We start from the raw sequence: 22,797 nt of genomic DNA on the forward strand, positions 1-22,797 counted from the left end.
CCCCTTCCCGGTCCGACTTCTTTGCAGGTTCGCCGGAGGTTCGTACGACCGGTCGGAGATCTACGTCAACGACTCGGAGAGCGCCACGTGCCCAGCGTCCGTTGATTTAGCTTTCGGACAGGATCATTAGTATTAGTCAATTGTGTGACACTAGATATAAAGTTAGGTTCTTATCTTCAAAATGCTTAATCAAACACTTAGATAATCCTACGATCAGTCTAAAAAGGTTTAGAAAAGATAACATCTATGCAATTAACTTAGCCACTTCTTCAAATAAGTATTATTTAACACAAAAAGAAGAAACCTAATTATGACATAGAAGAATGTCACACACAAATTTTAGAAATATAAGCAAATTAAAAGGATTAGTTAGAGGATTACCAAAATTACCTAACTTAGGCTCAACAATATGTAATGCTTGTCAACAAGGAAAACAATCAAAATCTACTCACAAATCAACTAATCAATCTCAAACCAACTCAATATTAGAACTCCTATATTTAGACTTATTTGACTCCCATGGGGTCACATCAATAAATGGAAGTTTGTATTGTCTAGTAATAATAGATGACTATTCTAGGTTCACCTGGGTAAAATTTTTAAAAAATAAGGATGAAACTTTTGAAGTCTTTACAAACTTTTGCAAGCAAGTTGAAAATGAAAAGACCTTAAAATTAAAAGAATTAGAAGTGACAATGGAGGTGAGTTTAAAAATCATAACTTTAATAAATTTTGTCTTGAAAACGGATATCATCACGAATTTTCGTATCTTAAAACACCTCAACAAAATGGAATTATAGAAAGAAAAAATAGAACACTACTTGAAGTCTATAGGACAATGCTAAATGAGTATAATCTACCTAAGTACTTTTGGGCAGAAGCTATTAATACAACCTGTTATGTGCAAAATAGAACAACACTAAATAAAACATATAACAAAACCTTCTTTGAAATATATTATAATAAACAACCCAATATAAAATACTTTAAAGTATTTGAGTGTCCGACCTTCATACTAAATACAAGGGAACATTTAGAAAAATTTACTTCTAAAATAAAAAATGGAATCTTTGTAGGATATTCACTAAATAGTAGGGGTTATAGAATATATAATAAGGTTATACTAAGAATTGAAGAAACCACAAACGTAAAATTTGAGGAATCCAAACAAAACCTAGAGCAAATCCAAATTCAGCCAATAGAATTTATTCAAGGCAACAATAATCAAGAAAGAACTAATGAAGAAGAAGAACCTCAAGAGAATCAACCGCTTAGAACTATAAGAGTCAACCTAAATCATCCAATTGACTAAATAATTGGTGACCCAGACTTAAGGGTCAGACTAGATCATCCTTTAGAAACCTAAGTCAAATCTCTCTTATTTCAAAAATTGAACCCAAAATTATAGCTGAATTGTTACTTGATCCAGACTGGGTCATAGTTATGCAAGAGGACGTAGCTCAATTTGAAAGAAATAAAGTTTGTGTTGGATCGAAAAGCGCTAGAGGGGGAGAGGAGGTGAATAGTGCTTGTGAATTTCACTTTTCGTACTCGGAAAACTTAACGAGTAATTGTAGCGGAAATTAAAACAAACACAGAAGGACCTAAGTATTTTTACTTGGTTCGGAGCCTTGGGCGACTCCTACTCCAAGGCCCACGCTCGTTGAGCATTTACTTTGGGCAACAACTATAATAGCGCAAAAGATTACAAAAAGTTATTACAAAATAATATTGAGAAAGCTATACCGACTGATCCGGTGATAAGGACGGGGGACCCTCATGGGCGGAGGGTCAAAGACACGTGGAGGTCAACCCCAAGTTCACGCCGAACGGAAGCATGCCGGGCCGAACGGAAGCATGCCGTTCGACCGAACGGAAGCATGCCGGGCCGAACGGAAGGATGCCACGCCGAACGGAAGCATGCCGGGGCGAACGGAAGCATGTCGGGCCGAACGGAAAGATGCTGCGCCGAACGGAAGCATGCCGGGCCGAATGGAAGGCAACCCGACCATAGCCGGGGTTCTGACGCTCATGTTGAACAGAGTCGTATGGCCGAGCGGGTAGCCCGCTCAGCCGAAGACACAAAGTAGCAACACTACGAACAGTCCACACAACATAAGACCGGTCGGACATAAGGGGATTGCCGACCGGACGGACACTCGAGACGGAGTAAGAATAGACAACACGACAAGGAAACATCCTCTGATAGCGGGTATGTTCGAGGAGCAGGCCATACGCAGGATCTTATAACAGGAGTCCGCTGTCCCATCAAAGACGTGCTCGGACTGTAGCAGTAAGGGGTCAGGTAAGCTCTTCTGACAAGCCCATACCAAGGTATGGACAGAGGACACGTATGCACCTAGGTATGTGTGCCCGAGCCTCTTCACAGCTCTATATAAAGGGTCCTCACCCTTCGCCGGAGGTATGCATTCTACGATATTTGGAGCCACTTCTTTGTTGTCGAGCTTTGCTTGACTTGAGCGTCGGAGGGTCGTCGCCGGGAACCCCTTCCCGGTCCGACTTCTTTGCAGGTTCGCCGGAGGTTCGTACGACCGGTCGGAGATCTACGTCAACGACTTGGAGAGCGCCACGTGCCCAACGTCCGTTGATTCAGCTTTCGGATAGGATCACCGACAACAAAGAAATGAAATTTGCAGCTTCAGGTCATCGGGTTCTTGCTATAGACTTTCTGGATCATCTTTAAATCAGTGCACAGATGAAAGATCACTTGGGAGTTAATTGATTAGGCTGTTGGTCGAGACTGCCTTATAAAGGCTGTTGAGGGCGCCTCCAAGCCCCTTGAGGGCACCTCCATCACCACCGGATCCGCAGCACAGATAAGCTCTGAAGCAGTCTTCTCCTATCCACTTGAGGGCACCTCCAATCCCCTGGAGGGTGCCTTCAATGTCATCTGAGGTGCCTCAAGTCTCCATGAGGGCGCCTTCAGCCTGGCTTCCTGTGCAACTTCTGCCTTGCACCCGAGGCGCCTCCAAGCTCCATGGAGGGCTCCTCGGGTACTGTTCATCCGAGGCAAACCTTGTTATTTTATCCCTGCAAGATATGTTAGTCCACGAACTGTTGGATCGAGACGCGCTAGAGGGGGGGGTGAATAGTGCTCATGTCTTTCACTTATCATAATCGAAAATGTTCAAGTAATGCAGCAGAATTAAATAAAGCAAACACACAGAAAGACCCAAGTATTTTTACTTGGTTCGGAGCCTTGGGTGACTCCTACTCCAAGGCTCACGCTCCTTGAGCGTTTACTTTGGACAACAACTATTATAGCGAAAAAAGTACAATTGGAATATTACAATTAGTGCAAAAAAAGCTATACCGACAACTCTAAATAGAAATCTCGCAGCTTCGGGTCGTCGGGGACTTGTCGTAGCTTAGCCGGGTCGTTTCTTGAGCAGCACACGAAGGATGAATCACTTAGAATCGATATTGCAAGATGCTAGTCGAATACCCCTTATAAAGCTTGTTTAGGGCACCCTCAATCCCCTTGAGGGCGCCAGCAATCGCCGAGTCAGTCGCGCGGATGAACGCTGAAAAAATCGCTGCTGATCCTCTTGAAGGCGCCTCCATACCTATCGAGGGCGCCCTCAAGACTGTTCGAGGTGCCTCAAACCTCCATGAGGGCACCTCCAGCTCCATAGCTGATGCATTGTGTAACATCTACTATCGGATAGCTGCTACAAGTTGCAACTACTACAACGTGTATCAACTATCAATCGGGTAACTACTATATTGGTAGGTTTGCTGTAAATTATATAACAATAGAAAGGTAAGAAAAGGTTATTTAGAGTGTCGAAGTAGCTGCTACAATGTTGTAGCAGCTAGCTGTGGAAGTAGCTGCTACAACGTTGTAGCATATAGCTATGGAATTAGCTGCTATAACATTGTAGCAACTAACTGTCGTATTAACTGCTACAACGTTGTAGCAATTAGCTGCTACAATATTGTAGCAGCTATCCTTCAAATTAGCTGCTATAATATTGTAACAGTTAACATTCTAAGTAGCTGCTACAACATTGTAGCAGCTAACATTCCAAGTAGTTGATACAACATTGTAGTAGCTATATTAATTAACAATTTAACACTTGGAATGTCCAATAAAGACAACATATATTTTTTTCTATATTAATTAAATAGATGATTTAGAATCACGTATAAACAGTATATATTAGGAATAGAAGGAATTATAACTTAAAATGTAACAACTTTAAGTAGCTGTTACATGTTGTACAACTACTTGGACATTTAGTTGTTTAAGGTGTAGCAGCTAACCATCAAAGTAGCTGCTATAACGTATAGCAGCTATCCAAGTGGTTGCAAGCGTTATAGTAGGTGTCGCCTTGCACGTTATAACATAAATCCTTCTAATATATATTAGGATCATGATCAAGAATTACAACATAAAATGAAATGAATTACCATTAGTTATGAAATGTGAGAATTGATATTTGGGAAGTTCCCTGTAAATTATATAAGTAAAAATTGGTAAGAAAGTAGCTAAAGCTTGTGCGTTTAGGATATATCAGAGCGAAAAAATATTATACAGAACTGAAAAATAGAAAATGGACTGGAAAGACTTATGATCGAGAATGGAGAGGGGTGCTAAGCAAATCGATATCGACTATGTGTTCGGTGGCAGTTTGGAGAGCTTCCAGCCAGCTCAAAAACAAGCATGCGACTGTAAGTTGTGCTTAGCTTGCAGAGCCTTTGCTTTTGCTTGCCCGATAGGGGTGGGCTATAATGGAAGACGACGGCGAAGGAAGAAGTGAGAGCGCGCGTGAGAGAGAGAGAGAGAGAGGGAAAATTTAGATTTGAGAAAATTCCTTCATCACCATTTTGAATAGAAGATATAAGGGGAGAGAGAATAAAAGAAAATTTTTTTTTACAAAGAAATCGAACTAGCAACGCTACGTATGCACGTCGCTCATGGTCGCACATGAAACGTTGGGTTGCATATCATTTCTGTGTGTGTGTGTATATATATATATATATATATATTTCAAGAACTCACAATCAAATATTATTAAGCTTGAGTTCGATTTGATAATATTTTCAAGCTTAAAATCAGGCTTGAGCTCGACTCATTAACTTAATTAAATAAACTCGAACAATTTTTTTTAAACAAAAAAATTGATACCCAAATAGCTTATGAGTGACTTGACCTAGCATGAGTTTGATTCCAGTACTAGGGGTGGCAATTTTTTTTACCAAATACGAAAACACAACTTGAAACGAATATAAAAAAATCAGGCTAGGATCAGGTCTTATTAGATTCAGGTCAGGTTCGGGTCGACCTGATTGACTCGATCAATGAACGGATAGGGTTCGAGTCAACCTGAAATGATCCAATTACAACCCGCAAATCCGTTTATAAATATTTTCGGGTCCGGTTATGATCTGATTCTGATTGAGTTCGGATTAAAATAAACATAATTTAATAAAATGAGTCATTTCGAGTTGAGTTTAGATTGAGTTCGGGTTAAGATGAATTTATTTTTATAAATGGATCATTTTGGATCGGGTTGGATTCAGGTTGTGGGTCGTTTCAGGATGAGTTCGTGTCAAATTCAGATAAACGAGCTGAATTTAGATCAAACAATTTAACCTGAAATATTAATTATGTCGGATTCTGATTTTGATCTTCCAACCATCAACCCACCGATCCAAATCCGACAACCTGACCCGAATTGTGACCCTTATCCAAAATCGGCCCTAGATTTTGAAGAGTTTAGTGAAAAAATTCATTTATATTCATATAAAAAATAATAAAATTAATACTATAAAAATAATTTTATTAATAAAATATATAAATTAAATTTATATTTAAGAATTTTGGGTTTAGAGGGATAGAAATAGGAAAATTGAGGAAGAAAATATTTGCTAACTATAATTTGCATGTTTTTTTTTAAAAAATCTATAATATCCGAATCATGGCCAATCCAGCCATAATTACGAATGATCCATCTGTCCACTTTCCCCACATCCCACCTTCCACCTTGACCACCCAGGGCGTCGATATAACATCAATGAACTGAAATCTAACAAATTCAACGATTTATCTAACCCGTCGATATAGAAACAGAGAGCGTTGAAGCCGACGACATCTCCTCCTGTAAGAATAGAGCAAATTCTCACCTTCCAATTTGCATATTCTTCGTCTCCTTAAAGAAGCAACGGTTCCACAGGATATGATGTACCCGGTGACGACTGCCAAATAGACGTCTCCATGAGTGGGTACACTGAATCTCAGTGGAACATTATGTATATCGACCATTCTTCTTTTGACAAAATGGCGTGTTTGATTTGTCATGTAGCACTTGGACAATGAGAAGTCAAGTCCGTAACATACTCCTTGATTCGTTCGACCCATCACCTAAAATTCTCATATCGACAAACAAACAGAGTTCGGGGCAAACTGTATCTGCATTAGTGGTTAATTTTATCTACCTCACTGATGAAATTAAAAGCGAGGAAAAAACAGAGAAATTTAGAAGCGGAAATCTCGTCGTCTTCTCATCGTTAGAACGAGTTTTAGTCGGAATCGATTTTGATCAGCCCAATGTTCTTGCGGGCCGCGTCGCGAGTGGCGGCTTCTAGAAGAGGCAGCTTCGACATGTAGCTCTTCACTTCGTTGCGGATCATCTCTTGCATCGCCGCCAAGAGCTCCCGGCTAAATTGGAAAGGCGGATCGCCGTCTCCGCCTGCTGGGAGCGGGGCAAACCTTGGTTCGTTACTGCTGAATCCGTCGCGGCTGCTCTTTTTCTGGTGGGATATGTCGGACACTCGATCCGATCCTGGGAGTGCTAGCGTCAGGGACGTCAGGGGATCGTGCTCGTCGACGGAAGGATGAGCGGCGGGAACCGCGGTCTCCGACGTGGAATCGCGCTGCTGTTCTTGGAAGGGAGGAGAGGAATAGGAAGGCGGCAGCGCGATGCTGCCGGTTTTGGTCACCGGACGGTAAACCGGAGGCGGCGATGCTGCTTCTGTGTGGGTCCGTTGGCTGGAGTCGGTCGAACCGGACCTGGAAGAGCTGTCAGGGTGGTTCAGGCTGAGTCCCGCGGACGCGAGCACTGGCCCGACGCTACGCGCCCTCTTCGGCGGCAGATCCGGAATCTCGTCCTCTCCGTACGCCGGCGCCGCCGCGGAGGTCATCGAGGAGGATTTCCGCTTGAGGGTGGAGTTCCAGTGGTTCTTTATGGCGTTGTCGGTGCGGCCGGACAAGAGGCGGGCGATGGTGGCCCACTTATTCCCAAAACGGCGATGAGCCTGGACGATGGTCTCGTCCTCCTGCGCCGTGAATGGCCGATGCTCCACCTGCGGCGAGAGCTGGTTACACCACCGGAGGCGGCACGATTTGCCGGACCTCCTGGGAATAGACCGGCTGATCAGACTCCAGTTCCTGGGCCCGTGCTGCTCGACCAGCCGCCTCAAGGTCTCATCCTCCTCCGGGCTCCATGGCCCCTTTATCCGATCCGTCGCCCTAATCCGGCCGACCATCGAAGACGCCGGCGCAGGCGCCATCGGCATCCTCCGATCAACAATCCCAATAAATCAAACCGCAGCGACCGATCGAGGTAACAAAAACTACTAAAATCCCTCAATTCATTCGCATTTTAATCGAAATAAGACAAAATCTCAAGAAGAGGCGAGGTCGAAGAAGATGGGATTAGTTTGGAATTATATAGAGGAGACGGGGGAGTTGGGCGGCGACCGGTAGCAGTCGGTTCGTGTACCGGTTAAATGGCACTGCTGCACGCACCCGCCCGCCTCTTCCAGACCCCCACCGAGGCGGTTTAATTGGGTACAGCTGGCTGACGCACACGTGTCGCTCCCCTCCCCCCGCTTCCTTTTCCACTCTCGACTCGTTAGGTCAAAGTTGTTCCGTTATCCTTATCAGACCAACTTGGCCGAACTCCTACTCCGGGTCGGATTTTGAATTAAAATCCAAAATCCAAGGAAACTCAAAGGCAGGCTAGGCTACGCCTATGATTATCGGATCGGGTGCTCGGATTTTATGACTACCCAACCCGATCTGCTTCTGGTAAAGGACAGAGTTATGGTTACGTGACGGAGAGGATAAGACGGATTAGTGCGTACCGTGTCGTCGTCTCCTACGCTTCGATCTTATCCTCCAACCGCGGTGGTTGACGTCATGTCGCCCCAACCGCCGGAAAATTAAAAACTAACTGGAGAACGAGCCGTCTGTTTTGGTTACGGAACGGAGCGTAGGCGTAGCGGCACCACCACCACCACCCGTCACGTAATTCTGTTTCCTCCGTAACCAACAGCCTTGCCCCACGTCAAACTCATTCCCTTGTCCTTTTGCCTTTCCTTCTCAACGATGGCTGCGAACTCCTGTTCCGTACTGAGACTGTTCTCGTATATTGGACGAGAAAAATAAAATAAAATACTGCCCTCGATCGCCTTTATTTATTTTCTATGCACTTTAGACTTCACCGAGCAGCCCATTGGTTTGATTGGAAAAACTTTCAGATCACCTTTAGAAAACTTGTTTTCATACCTTTTGGATTTTGGTGCGGTTCTTCTTATTGCCGTTGAGAGTTGAAGTCACCATTTCTCTTTTATGTTCTATACTTTCACCAGGGTGATCCTTCGGTTGAGATCAAAATTGAGTTGCTTTTCCTTAGAGTTTGAGTGCATGCTCTAAGGCCTACAAAGGGGGAATTAATCAATCCACAAGAATTGAATACTTGATTATATATATATATATATATATATATATATATATATATATATATATATAGTACATGCTCTAAGTTGGCTTTGCTTTGGTGGTACAAGAAGGAAAGATGGGAGAAAAAAATGAAAAGAGAAGGTGCTAAAGTGAGGGTTGGTTGTGATGAAGCATATTCCTTTCTTAGTGAGCTCAATCTATCATTTAAGGGCAAGTTGGGGTGAAGGGATCCAATGTTACATGTCATCATGCACTATATGTCTCACTCAATCTTGTTGTTTTTATGTTGTAGAACAAGAATGTGTAGGGTGGTAATGAAAGTCTAGTGGATAACAATCTGAAAGGCAATGCTAATGGCAATTAGGATAATGAAGCATATGTTCTTGAATACAATTGTTAGATGATAAATTATCTAGACAAAAGCATTTAGTTTAGTTATGCAAGAGGAGCATAATCATTAACACAATATTAAAAATTTCTCTTAAAAATATGACAAAGTGCATGTATCTTTCCTGTCATCCCTGATAATACATGCAATAATATGATATGATGTATAATGGAGAGGTCTGGTAATATTGGGAAAATCAATAGTCAAGATAACATGCAGTTAAAAGTCAAGGAGAGATAGCAGTCAAGGCTAAGAAATTCTTAGTCTGGTCCAAAAAAGGAAACAACAGTCAAGGTCGGGAAGTTCTTCTAGGACTTGACTCTCTAACCTCATAAGCACGACTTTCGATCTACCCCTAGTTGGCTTCTTAACTACTTGGTCCTAGGGCTCAGTCCCTTCATTTTTCCTAGGCACCACCTCAGTCTGTTCTCAATCGGCTTCTTAGCTGGTTGGGCCCTCAAGTTTCAGTTCTCTCATTTCTCCTGGGCACTGCCCGAGTCTACCCCGGTCGACTTTTTAGCTAGCCGAACCCCAGGGCTTAATCCCCTCATTTCTTCTGGGCACCACCCCAATCTACTCCCGGTCGATTTCTTAGCTGACAAGACCCTCAGAGCTCAATCCCCTCATTTCTCCTAGACACCGCCCTAGTCTACTCTCAGTTGGCTTCTTAGTTGGCCAGGCCCCTAAGGCCCAGTCCCCTCATTTCTCCTGGACATTGCCCCAGTCTACGCCCGGTTGGTCCCAGCACTGATCGGACTATTGTCAGGAGACAACAGTGTCAGAGAATCACAACAACTTGTTAGATAATAACGGTTATTCGTAAGGGATTCCGATACTCTGTCATATGCATAACATTGAACCTTCTTTTACCCAATGAGAATCCGCCATACTTCAGCCATCACCCAACATGTTCTGGCACTCGATATTTTCTGATGCTTCATCATTACGGAGATTATGATAGATAGTGTAAAAAGAGAGGTTCTCTCCGTTGACTAGGTAAGCGCTCACATACCCATCTACTACAGTGCTATTGTTCATCTTCCTTCTGCACTTTTCGCTTTGTGTTACTCTTGACTTGAGCGTCGGAGGATCTGCGTTAGAGACCTCTTCCCTGGTTCTTACTCTAATGCTTCCATGTGACCTCTTTGTGTGCGTGCAAGCTCATGGGTATCATCAGCAACCTTCCTTCACCCCCACCCCCGCTCCATTGTAAGACAGAAAAGCCTACAACGCTCCTATAGGCCCTAGATCCAGGTTCTCCTTTCATCAATGTCCTTATTCTCGTCACCGACTCCCTTCAACTAACTTAGCTTCCGGACAAAATCACAATACAAGGCAGATCGAAGACCAAATCATCTTTACAATGCAATTGACTAGCTGACAAAATGAATTCAAGATTAGCTTTTACCCGACTCAAAAAGTATCATTCAATTTAACTTCTTAAAAGAATTGTCTAGTTCAAGATTTGACAGTAATTTGTATCTCACGGTGAATAAAAGTTCAACTCAAGGAAGTTAAAGCTAATATTTTAGTGTAGGTTTGGAAATCTGATTAAGAAAATCTGAAAAAGTAAACTTGTAAACCGAACTAAACATTCAAATTGCAAAATAGCATGTGTGCTAGTATTGTTAATTTAATTGCCTGCATACCATTTTTAGAACTTAGATGATATTGGACAAACCTGAAGAAATACACACACACGACAGGGATAAAGCTTCATAGGATAAAATAATGAAAATTTTCACCAGATAAAGTTCTAACACAAAGTGGATATACTCGAGGAAAAGAACTAAAGACTATGAGTCTCAAGACTATGGGCCAACAATACTGACACATGATATGTACACACTCTCTGACTCTGTACACTCTTTTGCTCCAACCAATATTATGTAAAAACATGTAACAAATCCTTTACACCATTTAAACAAATTGTGTTTATGCTCTCAGCATGTTTTGCAATCGCAAAAATCAGAATATGAGACTGTACTTGGATAATAGGTTAGCAAAACTATATCCATAACCAACCAATCTGTAAAAAGTGATGGTTACTTATTACCCTTCTTGAGACCATATGTAAAATATATAGTAATATTGTGTGCTTGTGTTCTCAGATAATCATTTTGTAGTTGCAACTTTCAAAGACCTGAATAATCAAACTTTATTTTGAGAATATACTGGTAAACACAGTATCTAATATATGTTCAATAACTTTCTAGTATGCATAGAAAATGAGGATACTTATTTTCTTATCTTTCTTATGAGTCATTACCATGATTAAACCGCAATAAGATGCTCATACTGATAGAAGTTTATCAATCAAGGTGAAGCATGTGTTTCTCAAATCTAACAGATAAGAAACATCAACACATTGATCAAAATATTGATAATGAAAATTGCAAAGAAATGCGCTCAATCGACCAACTGATCGATTAGCACAAGTCTAAATAGATGATCTGATTGATTACCCAACCCTAACTTGCTTAACTCAAGTTTAGGGTTCCCTTGCCCAATCTTTAGTCAACCGTGACATGTTGAGTCTTCTCCACCAAGTGTCTGGTCAATCTTTTGATCCACTTAGACTTTGCCAACTTCTCATTGGACTTTTAGTCATCAAGTGTGATCTTCCTTGACTCACTTGGACTTCCTTTTGCCTAACTGCAGTTAGGGTTTTCCTTTGCCAACGTGCAATCCTCCTTGATCAACTTGGACTTGCTTGCCTAACTGCAGTTATGACTTTCCTTGCTAACGTGTGATTCCCTTGATCCACTTGGACTTCCCTTTGCCTAACCTTAGTTAGGGCTTTCCTTTGCCAACGTGCGATTTTCCTTGATCCACTTAGACTTGTTGGCCTAACCGCAGTTGGACTTTCCTTGCCAACGTGTGGTCCCCATTGACCGACTTGAACTTTTTTGCCAACGTGCGGTCTTCCTACCCACTTAGACTTTCCTTTTCCTAACCGCAATAAGGACTTTCCTTTGCCAACATGCAATCCTCCTTGATCCACTTGGACTTGCTTGACTAACTGTAATTAGGACTTTCCTTGCCAACATGCGGTCCTCCTTGACCCACTTGGACTTTCCTTTGCCTAATCACAGTTAGAACTTTCCTTTGCTAATGTGCGGTCCTCCTTGACCCACTTGGACTTTTCTTTGTCTAACCGCAGTTAGGACTTTCTTAGTCAAGTACCGGTCCTCCATGACCTACTTAACTTCTCTTGCATATGTCCCACAACACATTGTCTAAACATGTTGTCACAACATATTATCCAGAAATCAAAACTCAAGCTCGACTCCACTCGAGCTTAGTCAAACTGGTCAATTTTTACCCGGGGACGATTGTGTTGGTGCAGGTTGCACTGATGATTAGGTTTTGATGTATGACAAATAGGTTGAGTTAGATGTGTTGTTTGTCTAACCTTTTTACTAAGTGTATAGGACTTGATGGGACTAAAGAACCGGAACACTAGGCTGAAGTCCAGCTAGGTTGATAGCTGATACAAAGTCCAGATTGGTTGAGATCTAGTATAAGGAAGTCTAGCTAGGTTGATAGCTAGCACAAAGTCCAGATTGGTTGAGATCTGACAAGAGGACGTCCAGATTGGTTGAAATATGGTAGGAAGTCCTTGTGGGTCAAGAAACCTAACATCAAGGAAGTCTACAAATGGTAAGTGAGATAAGTCACTTGAGGAGAGAGATCCAGTGATGATAAGTCCCGATAGGACTTTAGGCACAGTCCAGCTTAGAGTCACTTGAGAAGTCTAAGCTAAGACCATGACTAGATCCTGGTCTTAGAAATGTTGGAGTAATTTTCCTAGGTCAAGTTTGACCAGTTTGACTAAGCTTGAGTTGAGTCAAGCTTGAGTCGGGATTTGAGTTTTGATGTTTGACAATATAAGGAGATTGCTGGAGCAATTGTCCGGTTATGGAGATGGTCAAAAGGTTGACCAAGTTGATGAGAATACAAGTCAAATAGGTCAAGGTTGACAGGAGACTTGACTAGGAAAGTCCTAACTGGATGTTAGGCATTAGAAAAGTCCTAGTGAGGAGCTAGACAACGGGAAGTCCTAGTGAGGAGCTAGGCAGGAGAAAGTCCTGGTGAGGAACCAGGCAAGTGGAAAGTCCTGGTGAGGAGCCAGACAATTGGGAAGTCCTGGTGAGGAGCCAGGCAATGGGAAGTCCAAGTGTGATCTTGGCAAAGGTTGTAAGTCCAAACATGTGGTCTTTGCAAGGTAAGTCCTAGTGTGACTTGGCAAGGAGAACTCGATAACTAGGATGAGGCCGAAGGAAGCTCTTGAAGGCAAGGCAAAGGATGGGAAGATATCCGAGGGACGCAAGGCTGATGGAGGAGGTTAGAAGGCTAGTTCGAGGTTGGTCGAGTGTGGTGGTATAATCTGACAACTAGGATGAGGCCGAAGAAGCTCTTGAAGGCAAGACGTGAAGGATGGGAGATATCTGAGGGACGCAAGGTTGATGGAGGAGGCTAGAAGGCTAGTTCGAGGTTGGTTGGGTATGGCCGGATGCTAAGCATGATGTATCAACAGGTCATGAATTGACCGGATGTTGATTTTAGGGGGTTTTGGACTTGATTGGGCAAGTTCATAGGAGCTGGATCGATCAACCGATTGATTGGGAGAGCACCTGCAACAAAGGGTTCTCCCAATCGATCCATGGATCGATTGGGAGCCTTTGCCGATCATACAGAAAGCCTCCCGATCGATCGGCCGATCGATTAGGAGCCTCCAATCAATCGGTTGATTGATTGGGAGGTTGGATTTTCATGCGATATCTCTGGAAATCACACGAAACACAGTGAATCGATTGGGCAATCGATTCAGGAGATTTCCAGAGAGCACAGAGGCGCTCTAGATCGATCGGCCGATCAATCCAAAGCCTCCCCAATCTATTGGAAGTAATCAATCGATTGAGATTCGATCATTGGCGCAAATAAAGGCATTGGCATGCGATTTCTTCGAGAGAACTTGATTCTTTTTCTACACGAGCTTGCAAAGGTGATTTCCACATCTTCTCCACAGGTCTCCCCACTAGTCTTGAAGATTCTTGGAGGCACGTCCAAGTCAAGAGGCGAGTTAGACAAGAAGAAGAAGAAACTAGGGTTTTATTGTATAAAATCTTGTAAGAGTTATTTGTATTTGGCTTCCTTTTTGCTTATTGTTGTATTGTGAACTTGTAAGGCTTCTCCGCCTTTGGTAGTTACCGTAAAGGAGGGTTTTCATAGTAGAGGGTGTGTGAGTGTGTGGATCCTTGGATTAGTCACCTCTTCTTGAGGTGGATACCAAGTAAATCTACGTGTTAGCGTTGTAGTATGTTGTTTCTTGTATTTTCTGCTGCATATCATCACAAGAAGCAAATCGACGCAAGCACGACGAAACGCTATTCACCCCCTCTAGCGGGCACATCGATCCCAACAAGAAAGACAAGATCTTAGTCATTGATCATATTTTTAATGTGCTAATTTTATTTTATAGGATGAATATATTATGATTGCTTGGACTAACTCTTTTTTGTAGGAAAAAGAAAGGCAAGAAAGAGTTCTCCAGGCACTTGGACCAACATCGATGAGGTTTGCGGGTGCATGGCCGGGCACCTGGGTGGTCCGAGCGCCCGGAGCTACTCTAGGCGCACGAACCAACAAAAATAATCCAAAAGATAAGTTGGAGTGCGATGACTGACCGGACCCACGTCAATGGTCCAGGCGCTCGGAGGTGGATAAACTTCAAGGATGAAGTTTCGACGAGAGTTCGCAACATCAGCATAGTCCAGGCGCCCGGGAGGGGATCTAAATGCCCGGTCGGGGGTATAAAAAGGAGGTTTTGACTAGCATCTCAAAGACAACATTTGCTACAACTTTCGTTCTGCGCGTTGCTCCGAAGAAACTCCTACGACGCTGTAACGCTCCTCCGACAACCAACAATCAAGCTCTATTTATTTTCTTTGTTGTCAGTAACCTTTCCTTATAGTTCTTGTACTTAAATTTTGTAACATTTCAAACTATTAGTGGATTGTCCAACGAAAGCACTCAACGAGTGTGCGCCTTGGAGTAGGAGTTGTCGAAGGCTCCAAACCAAGTAAAAAACTACTTGTATTAGCGCTTATCTTTTTCTTTCTCTTTTCTTTCTCCTTAGCTTTATTTCCGCTGCGTATTCAAAAGCGATGAACGCTATTCACCCCCCTAGAATGTCTTTACGATCCAACAAGTGGTATTAAAGTGAAGTTCCACTCTGAATTGGTGCAACCACCAATCAAGCCAAGGGGGGTTCTTTTGTTTTCTTTCTTTTCAAATCTTGTTAGGTTTTAAAATTTTTGACCTAGTTCAAATTGGTGCAATCATCTCTTTTGCATTGGTACAATTTGTACTAATGATCTAACTTAGGTTTTAAAGAATGACAAGGGGATTAAAGTTAGAGTCTTTGTGATTTAATTATTTTACCAAGTGTGCAGGAGTTGACGGGTCTGAAGGACCAAACACCAGGCAGAAATCTAACTAGGTTCGCAGAACTCGATAGTTGGTGGAAAGTCTAGATAGGTCTGTGGGACCCGATATCTGGCAGAGAGTCCAGTTGAATTCACAGGACCTTGTTAGAGTGTATACTAAAAGCCTAGCTTTTGGTATAAACATTTATCTAGAAATAAGAATCACATTGGTCAAATATCTACATTTATGATAAATGTAGTTGCTCAATTAATTTATATTGTAGATAACATGGTGTGTGGTGCCACACACAGAAGATCATGTTATCAGTTCCTTATAAATTATAAACAGTAGCTCACGACCAAGATGGAAAGGAACAAACCATTGGAAGGTCGTAGTGTAATTAGGTATTAGTTTATCTTGACTATATAATTACACTAGTACACTTAGAGTGTATTGAGTAAGACCATTTGAGGTCGTTCCTTTTATACTGACTTTATAAAGGAACAAAGATCTCAGTTATTATAGAAGTGTGTGCTCTTAATCCTAATATAATAACAAGCACATATATTTGATATTTATTTCTTTAATTTGTCAATGGGTGAGATTTAGTTCGATAAATCAATAAGCCCGATAAGTTGGGAAATGATATCACTTATAGTGTGTGTTGTTGATTATAGAATGAAACTGTGTCCTAGTGATCTAGGTTGAGAATGTCCCCAAGAGGAGCTCATAAGGATTATCATGTTAAACCCTGCAGTGGACTTAGTCCGACATGACGATAAAGTTGAGTGGTACTACTCTTGGAGCTAGATATTAATTAAGTGAGTTGTCAGTAACTTACTTAATTAGTGGGCATTTGTTATCTTAAACACAGGGAGACTAACACACTCATAATAAGAAGGAGCCCAAAATGTAATTTGGGATTGGTGCGGTAGTTCAATAATAGTTCTTTAGTGGAATGAATTATTATTGATGAAATTAAGTTGTGTGTTCGGGGCGAGCACGGGATACTTAATTTTATCGGGAGATCAAAACCAATTCCTCCTCTCGGTCCCTATCGTAGCCTCTTAATTATAGAGTACTATACCCACCTATACCCACATTCTTACCCATCCTATAGGGGCCGGCCAAGCTAGCTTGGAGACCAAGCTAGGGCCGGCCATGGGTATGTTCATGGGTGAATTCATGTGGCCGTCCCTATTAAAATAAAAAGGAATTTTAATTTTAAAATTTTTCTTATGTGGATAATATAATTTAAAAGAGAGTTTAAAAATTTAAATCCTTCCTTTTATAAGATTCTACAAAAGATTAAGAGAAGAGTTAAAATCTCTTTCCTTATTTGTAGATTAAAAGGTTGATTTTAATTTTGGTAAAAACTTTCCTTTTAATTATATTCATGATTTAAAAGAAATTTTAAAAATTAAAAATTCTCTTTTATTAGTTTCTACAAAAGATTAAGAAAAGATTTAATATCTTTCCTTATTTGTAAATTGAAAGGAGATTTTAATTTTTTAGAGATAACTTTCCTTTTTGGAAATTATCCACATGTTTAAAAGAAAGATTTTAATTTATAAAATTTCTTTTTATTAACCAATCATGAAGGGATTAAAATTATTGGAGAAATTTTTATAAATTTCTAGAAACAAATTAGGAAGTTTTAATTTTTGTTTTAATTAAAATTCTCCTTGTTTTGGGGAGAAGAGTGACCGGACATTATAATTTGAAAAGAGAAAATTATTTTAATTAAATAAATTTTCCTTTTCAATGGCAAAAGAATTAAGGAAGTTTTTATTAAATTTTCCTTATTTGCCAAGACCAAGGATTATAAAAGAGGGGGTAGAGGAGGCTTCAAGGCTAACAACTCTATTCTATTTTTCTCCCTCTTTTCCTTGGTGGTGTGGCCGGCCCTATTTCTCTCCTCTCCTCTTGTTGGCCGAAACTTATCTCTTGGTGGAGCTTTTGTTAGTGGCCGGATCAAGGAAGGAGAAGAAGGAGAGAAAGCAAGTCTCGTTTCTAGCAACCCCTTGGAGCATGGTGGTGGTGGCCGAACCTCTTCATCCTAGAAGATGTTTTGATGGCCGAAACTTGCAAGGAAGAAGAAGGTGATTGGTGGTTTCTCATCTCGGAAGAACGTTGCCCACACAACGTCCGAGGTTAGAAGAGGAATACGGTAGAAGATCAAGAGGTCTTTGTAGAAGGTATAACTAGTAATTTTTCCTTTCCGCATCATGATAGTTATTTATGGAAATAATACCAAATACAAGAGGCTTACGTTCTAGTATTTCGAATATTTTTTTTTCGAAGTTGTGTTCTTTTGTATTTTTTCCCCCTTGTGATTTGATTGTTCTTTTTGGTTAACCTAAAGTTATTTTAGGAAATTAAATATTAGATTTCTATAAAAGGTTTTGTCTAGTCGGTGGTGGTTGCTCCCATATCCAAGAAGGTCATGTGCCTCGCCACGTCAGTACTGGGAACCAATTATGGAAATTAATATTTAATGGAATTAATAACTTAAGGTGACTTGGGTCGAACGTGTTAAGTTCCGCAGGAGATCCAAGTCAAAACCTAAAAGAACAAATAGATTAAGTTTTGGATCAAACGTGTTAAGTTCCGTAGGCGATCCAAAATTTAATTTAAAAGAACACATGGTAGCTAGGAAAAGGTTCAGACCTTTGTACAAAATTTTTGTACAGTGGAACCTCTAGGTTTTCCGAGTAGCAACCAACAGACCTGACAATCGATCGAAGTCCAGTTGGGTCTGTGAACCTAACAACTGGTAATAAGACCTAGTGGGTCAAAAACAAGTCAAGCGACTATAATTGGTAAGTGGAGGTAAGCAATTGGAGGAGAAATCCAGTGAAGGCGCGTTCTCGGTTGAGGGAATTGTAGGCGTCGATCCAACTTAGGTCCATTTGGGAAAATTAAGTTGAGACCTTGAGTAGATCCTAATCTTAAGGATATAGGATCTAATTACTACTCTTATTTTATTAACGTTGTGTTAATTCTATTTTGCATGATAAATATATTTTTCTTTACCTAAACTAACTCCTTTTTGCAGGAATTCAAAAGCTGAACAAATGGGAGTTCGGGCTCTCAGAGTTCGGGCACTCGGAGCTGGTCCGAGCACCTGGAGCTGATCCGGGTGGACGGACCAGTCTCGCTCAGGTGGGTGTCGTAGGCACCCGGGCGGTCCGAGACCTCGGAATTGATCCAAGTGCTTGGACCACAAAAGTTATCCTTAACCTGAGTTGGAGAGCGACGACTGGCCGAACCCACGTCAATGGTCTAAACACCCAGAAGGGGTCCAGACGCTTGGAAGTGGATAAATTCGTGAATGAAGTTTCAACGAGAGATCGTCACATCAACAATGGTCCAAGCCTTCGAAGGGGTTCCAGGCGCCCGGAATGGGCCTATATAAGGGCCTTCGACCAGTAGCTTCAAAACAACATTGACTACAGCTTTCATAATCAAGTGCTGTTCTAAAAAGGCTCCGACGATACCGAAAAGATGCTCCGAAGTTCGAGGAACAAGAGACTTCATTTTCCTTTCTGTTTGTTATAACAAAGTTTATTTTTAATTCTTGTACTCAATCATTGTAATCCTTTTATGAACTGATAGTGATTACCTAACGAAAGCGATCGACGATTGCAAGCCTTGGAGAAGGAGTCGTCACAGGCTCCAAACCAAGTAAAACTATTTGTGTTAGCATTGTTTTCTATTTTCTTTATTCCATTGCATAACTCATATTTCACAATTTTCAACGATCGCTATTCACTACCCCCTCTAGCGACTTTACGATACTACATTTTAGACAAGCTTTTCGCATTGCAAAATACTCTGAATTGATGCAACAACAATCGAGTTTTTTTTAATATACTTATCATCTTCCACACTACTAATCCAACACCTAGTCTTAGGATTTCTCTGTTAGTTTATTTTTTTTGTGCAAGGTTCTATTTTTAATGGCCCAAACAGAAGGATATATCATCGTTCATCCCCCACTCTTCAACGGTACAACTACAACTTCCCTGTTGGATCGAGACGCACGTGAAGGGGGGGGGGGGTGAATTACGTAGTTTTCAAAAATTTTAATCTTTTCAATTTTGAATTCAAAGTACACAACAAAAAGTTAAACATAAAAGCAGAAATAGAAAAGTAAGAGACACGATTCAATTTTACTTGGTTCGGATCCTTTGAGGACTCCTACTCCAAGACCCAGGTCCTGCGGACTTATAGACGGGTAATCCACTAAAACACCTTTTCTGAAACCGCTGGAAGAGGGGGATCAAGTACAAGAGAAAGAATAGGATAAGTGTAACATGCTACACTTTCCATTTGTAATAATTAAGTATAGAATCGTAAATTTGTTACCCAACACCTTCGAAGATTATCGGATCAAGCTCGATATTGGATGACTCCTCAGCAGTAGTCGAGCACAACAACATTGTAATAAAATAGTAACAAGAAATCGGAGCAGTCGGACAGCAAATCACACGCGTAGAAACTCGTATGGAAGTTGTGTATTGAAGTTTAGTCGAGATACACATTTAAAGGGTGTGGAAGGCACCTTCCATAGCCTTAAAGGCACCTCCAACATGTAAAATATGATTACGAACTCGTTGCTCCTTAACTGGAACAAAGTCTGAATATTATACCTTGGAAGGCGCCTTCCATAGCACCGAAGGCGCCTTCCAATGCTTGAAAGAGCCTCAAGTACTATTCACCCGAGGCATTTTTGCTTCTCTTGTCCTGTAAGTTAGGTTAGTCCAACACGACAATATCTAACCTACGAAACAAAGTTAGTACAATAATAATATAATTAATTTATGACTTAGACCTTGTTCTCCAGACCAGATCTAGTCAGAGTTTCAATTTAGGTTTATGAAATGGAGCTAAATTGGATCGACGTCTACTGTCCCCTCAACCGGGATGTATCCTCACTTGGTCACTCTCCTCTAGTGATTTATCTTTATTTACCATGTGTCAAGTTACCTCCTTGACGTCAATCTAACTCACCAGGTCTTCCTTTGTCACGCCCCGAAGGAGTCCCTTTCCGAGAAAATTTCGGCAGCATCTCCCCTGTACGGCGGACAATCTGAAACTTTTCTACATCCTCCATACCTCAGCCACATGCGGCTGGAATAATAACATGTAAATAAATAAACATTCACCACGCAGTAATATCATATTCAGCCTCTGGCTGACACAACCACGCAGTTTAATAATTAACAACTACATCAATATACCAAGACTCGAAAACAACCCTACTCAACTACACTCGTAAAACTCAAATCCGATGAACTCACCTCTTCTGCCGACCAGGCAGGCATGTAGTAGGATAAATCCAAATCATACCAAAAATCCATTGACATAATAAAATCTATACAATGTCCATAAGTAAATAAATCCAGAACATAACAAGTTCAAACAGTCTAGAACAGAAAAGGAAACCAAATGAAAAACCAATCACATCCTCGAGGTCTGCAGGGACCAGCAACTGGAACTCTCTCCTGACAGCATCAACCTGAAAATATCAACAATGGAGGTGGGGTGAGTCCAACACTCAGCAGGTACAATTGATATGCAAAGTAAAGAAACAACACCTAGCACTAATCATGCGGACCTGATAAGAAAGATAAAATGCATCTGAAGTAAACAAGAGAGACTGCTGTACTAACCAGTCCCGAGTATAAGGTCAACAGTCCGAGTGGTATAGGAATCAGATGCATGTCAAACATAGGTATCCAAACAATATCAGCATATAAATGCAGCAAGCACAAACACAAGCAATAAATACATCATGCATATGATGCCAATGATGCGTCCTGGTCACCCCACACTCGATCATCTCACACAATAGTGAGGCCGAGTGGGTAGGGTTATGATAACTGTGCCATCACTACTCCGATGAGTGACCGAGTGTACGGATGCTTGTCGAGTACACCTATCCTCCTACCCCAAATCATAAATGGGGAGCGCAATGCTCTCATCTCCCGGACTCAAAGACGGGAGGAATCCCTGCCGGATAACACGTTGTGTCACACTACCCATGAGTGGACCAACGGTGTCTAACAGAGTCCCTGCCGCAACACACACTGTCGAATCGACCACTAACCCATGAGTGGTGGTGTGTGCAGATCCATGTAACTCGCAATGTGCTCAACACTATCGCACAGCATGCAATCATGCAAATGATGCATGGCAATAACCATATAAACATCCTGACCTAATCCATATATATAGAAAAGTGCACCCTAGGTCAACGAATCATATCGAATCAAAGGTACACAGAAGGTATAAAAACCTAGGTCCTGAACATGGTGAAGCATGGTATATCACTACCCCTATAAGCATGTATAAACAGGTAAAGTATACATGAGATGCAAAACCAATCAATCAATCAAGCATATACCAAGATTTGGGTAGTGATTAACCGAAACAGATAAGAAACACAATTGATGCAATATGTTAATTTCATTACTAGACATATCAAAGACAAAAAGTCAAAAGTACCCGCCTTCGTAAATAGAAAGGTCCAATCTGACTCCGAGATACTCGTCTCGCGTCAAAATCCTGTATCCAATAGATATTCAGATTTAGCTAATTTTCATTATAAACAAAATTAGCTAAACTAAATCCTAATCCGATTAGGAAGCTAGAGTATCAATTCCATTTAACTCTAAGTCTATACTTAAATCTAGTGGCAATTCAGTCTTCAACTTACCACCAGACAACGCAACCATAAATAAACAACCAACCACAATATTCAATTTAATCCTTGATCTACAACTACACACAGTTAATCCACTAAACTCCCAATTCATCTTAATTCAATGATTTCACCTAAATTAGCACCTCTTATTAACATTAACGAACTCCAGATTCACATAACCCATCAACACATGATCCATTATATAACTACCACACGTAGCTAAAATTCCTACAACATACCTTAAAGTCACAACCCTGTTGGTTGCTGGAACAAGAGTGCTACTAGTTGAAATTTCTGCCGTAACCAAGAAAACCTCAGCAAGTCCTCCCTATTCCCCTTACCGCCTCTGCTGAATCAATTATCCCATACCATACAGCATTAATTCACAGTAAACTAAATCAGAAATAAATTTCCAGCCCTTACCCTAGTGCAATATTGTCCCTGTGAACACACGGCCAGGAGATACAGATGCTGAACAATGCTAGCCGGAAGACTTTGCTGCCACAAACCTGTTGTCGACCCTGAGGTAGAGCCCCTCGTTCCCTCTGCCAGCAA

General features: G+C 41.3%; 1 protein-coding gene across 1 annotated transcript; it reads right to left on the bottom strand.

The window, feature by feature from the left end:
• Window positions 1-6,419: 6,419 nt before the first annotated feature.
• On the bottom strand, window positions 6,420-7,683 carry LOC122032601 (transcription factor MYB44-like). Its single transcript, XM_042591911.1, has one exon. The coding sequence runs from the start codon at window positions 7,540-7,542 to the stop codon at window positions 6,547-6,549; it is 996 nt and encodes a 331-aa protein (XP_042447845.1). The 5' UTR covers window positions 7,543-7,683; the 3' UTR covers window positions 6,420-6,546.
• Between the last annotated feature and the right edge of the window lie 15,114 nt (window positions 7,684-22,797).

The sequence above is a fragment of the Zingiber officinale genome, chromosome 11A (genome assembly GCF_018446385.1).
Source record: "Zingiber officinale cultivar Zhangliang chromosome 11A, Zo_v1.1, whole genome shotgun sequence".
Lineage (NCBI taxonomy): Eukaryota > Viridiplantae > Streptophyta > Magnoliopsida > Zingiberales > Zingiberaceae > Zingiber > Zingiber officinale.

Bases quoted from the DNA above. Each gene is read 5' to 3' on its own strand.
- LOC122032601 (XM_042591911.1), bottom strand. From the start codon at position 7,542: ATGCCGATGGCGCCTGCGCCGGCGTCTTCGATGGTCGGCCGGATTAGG.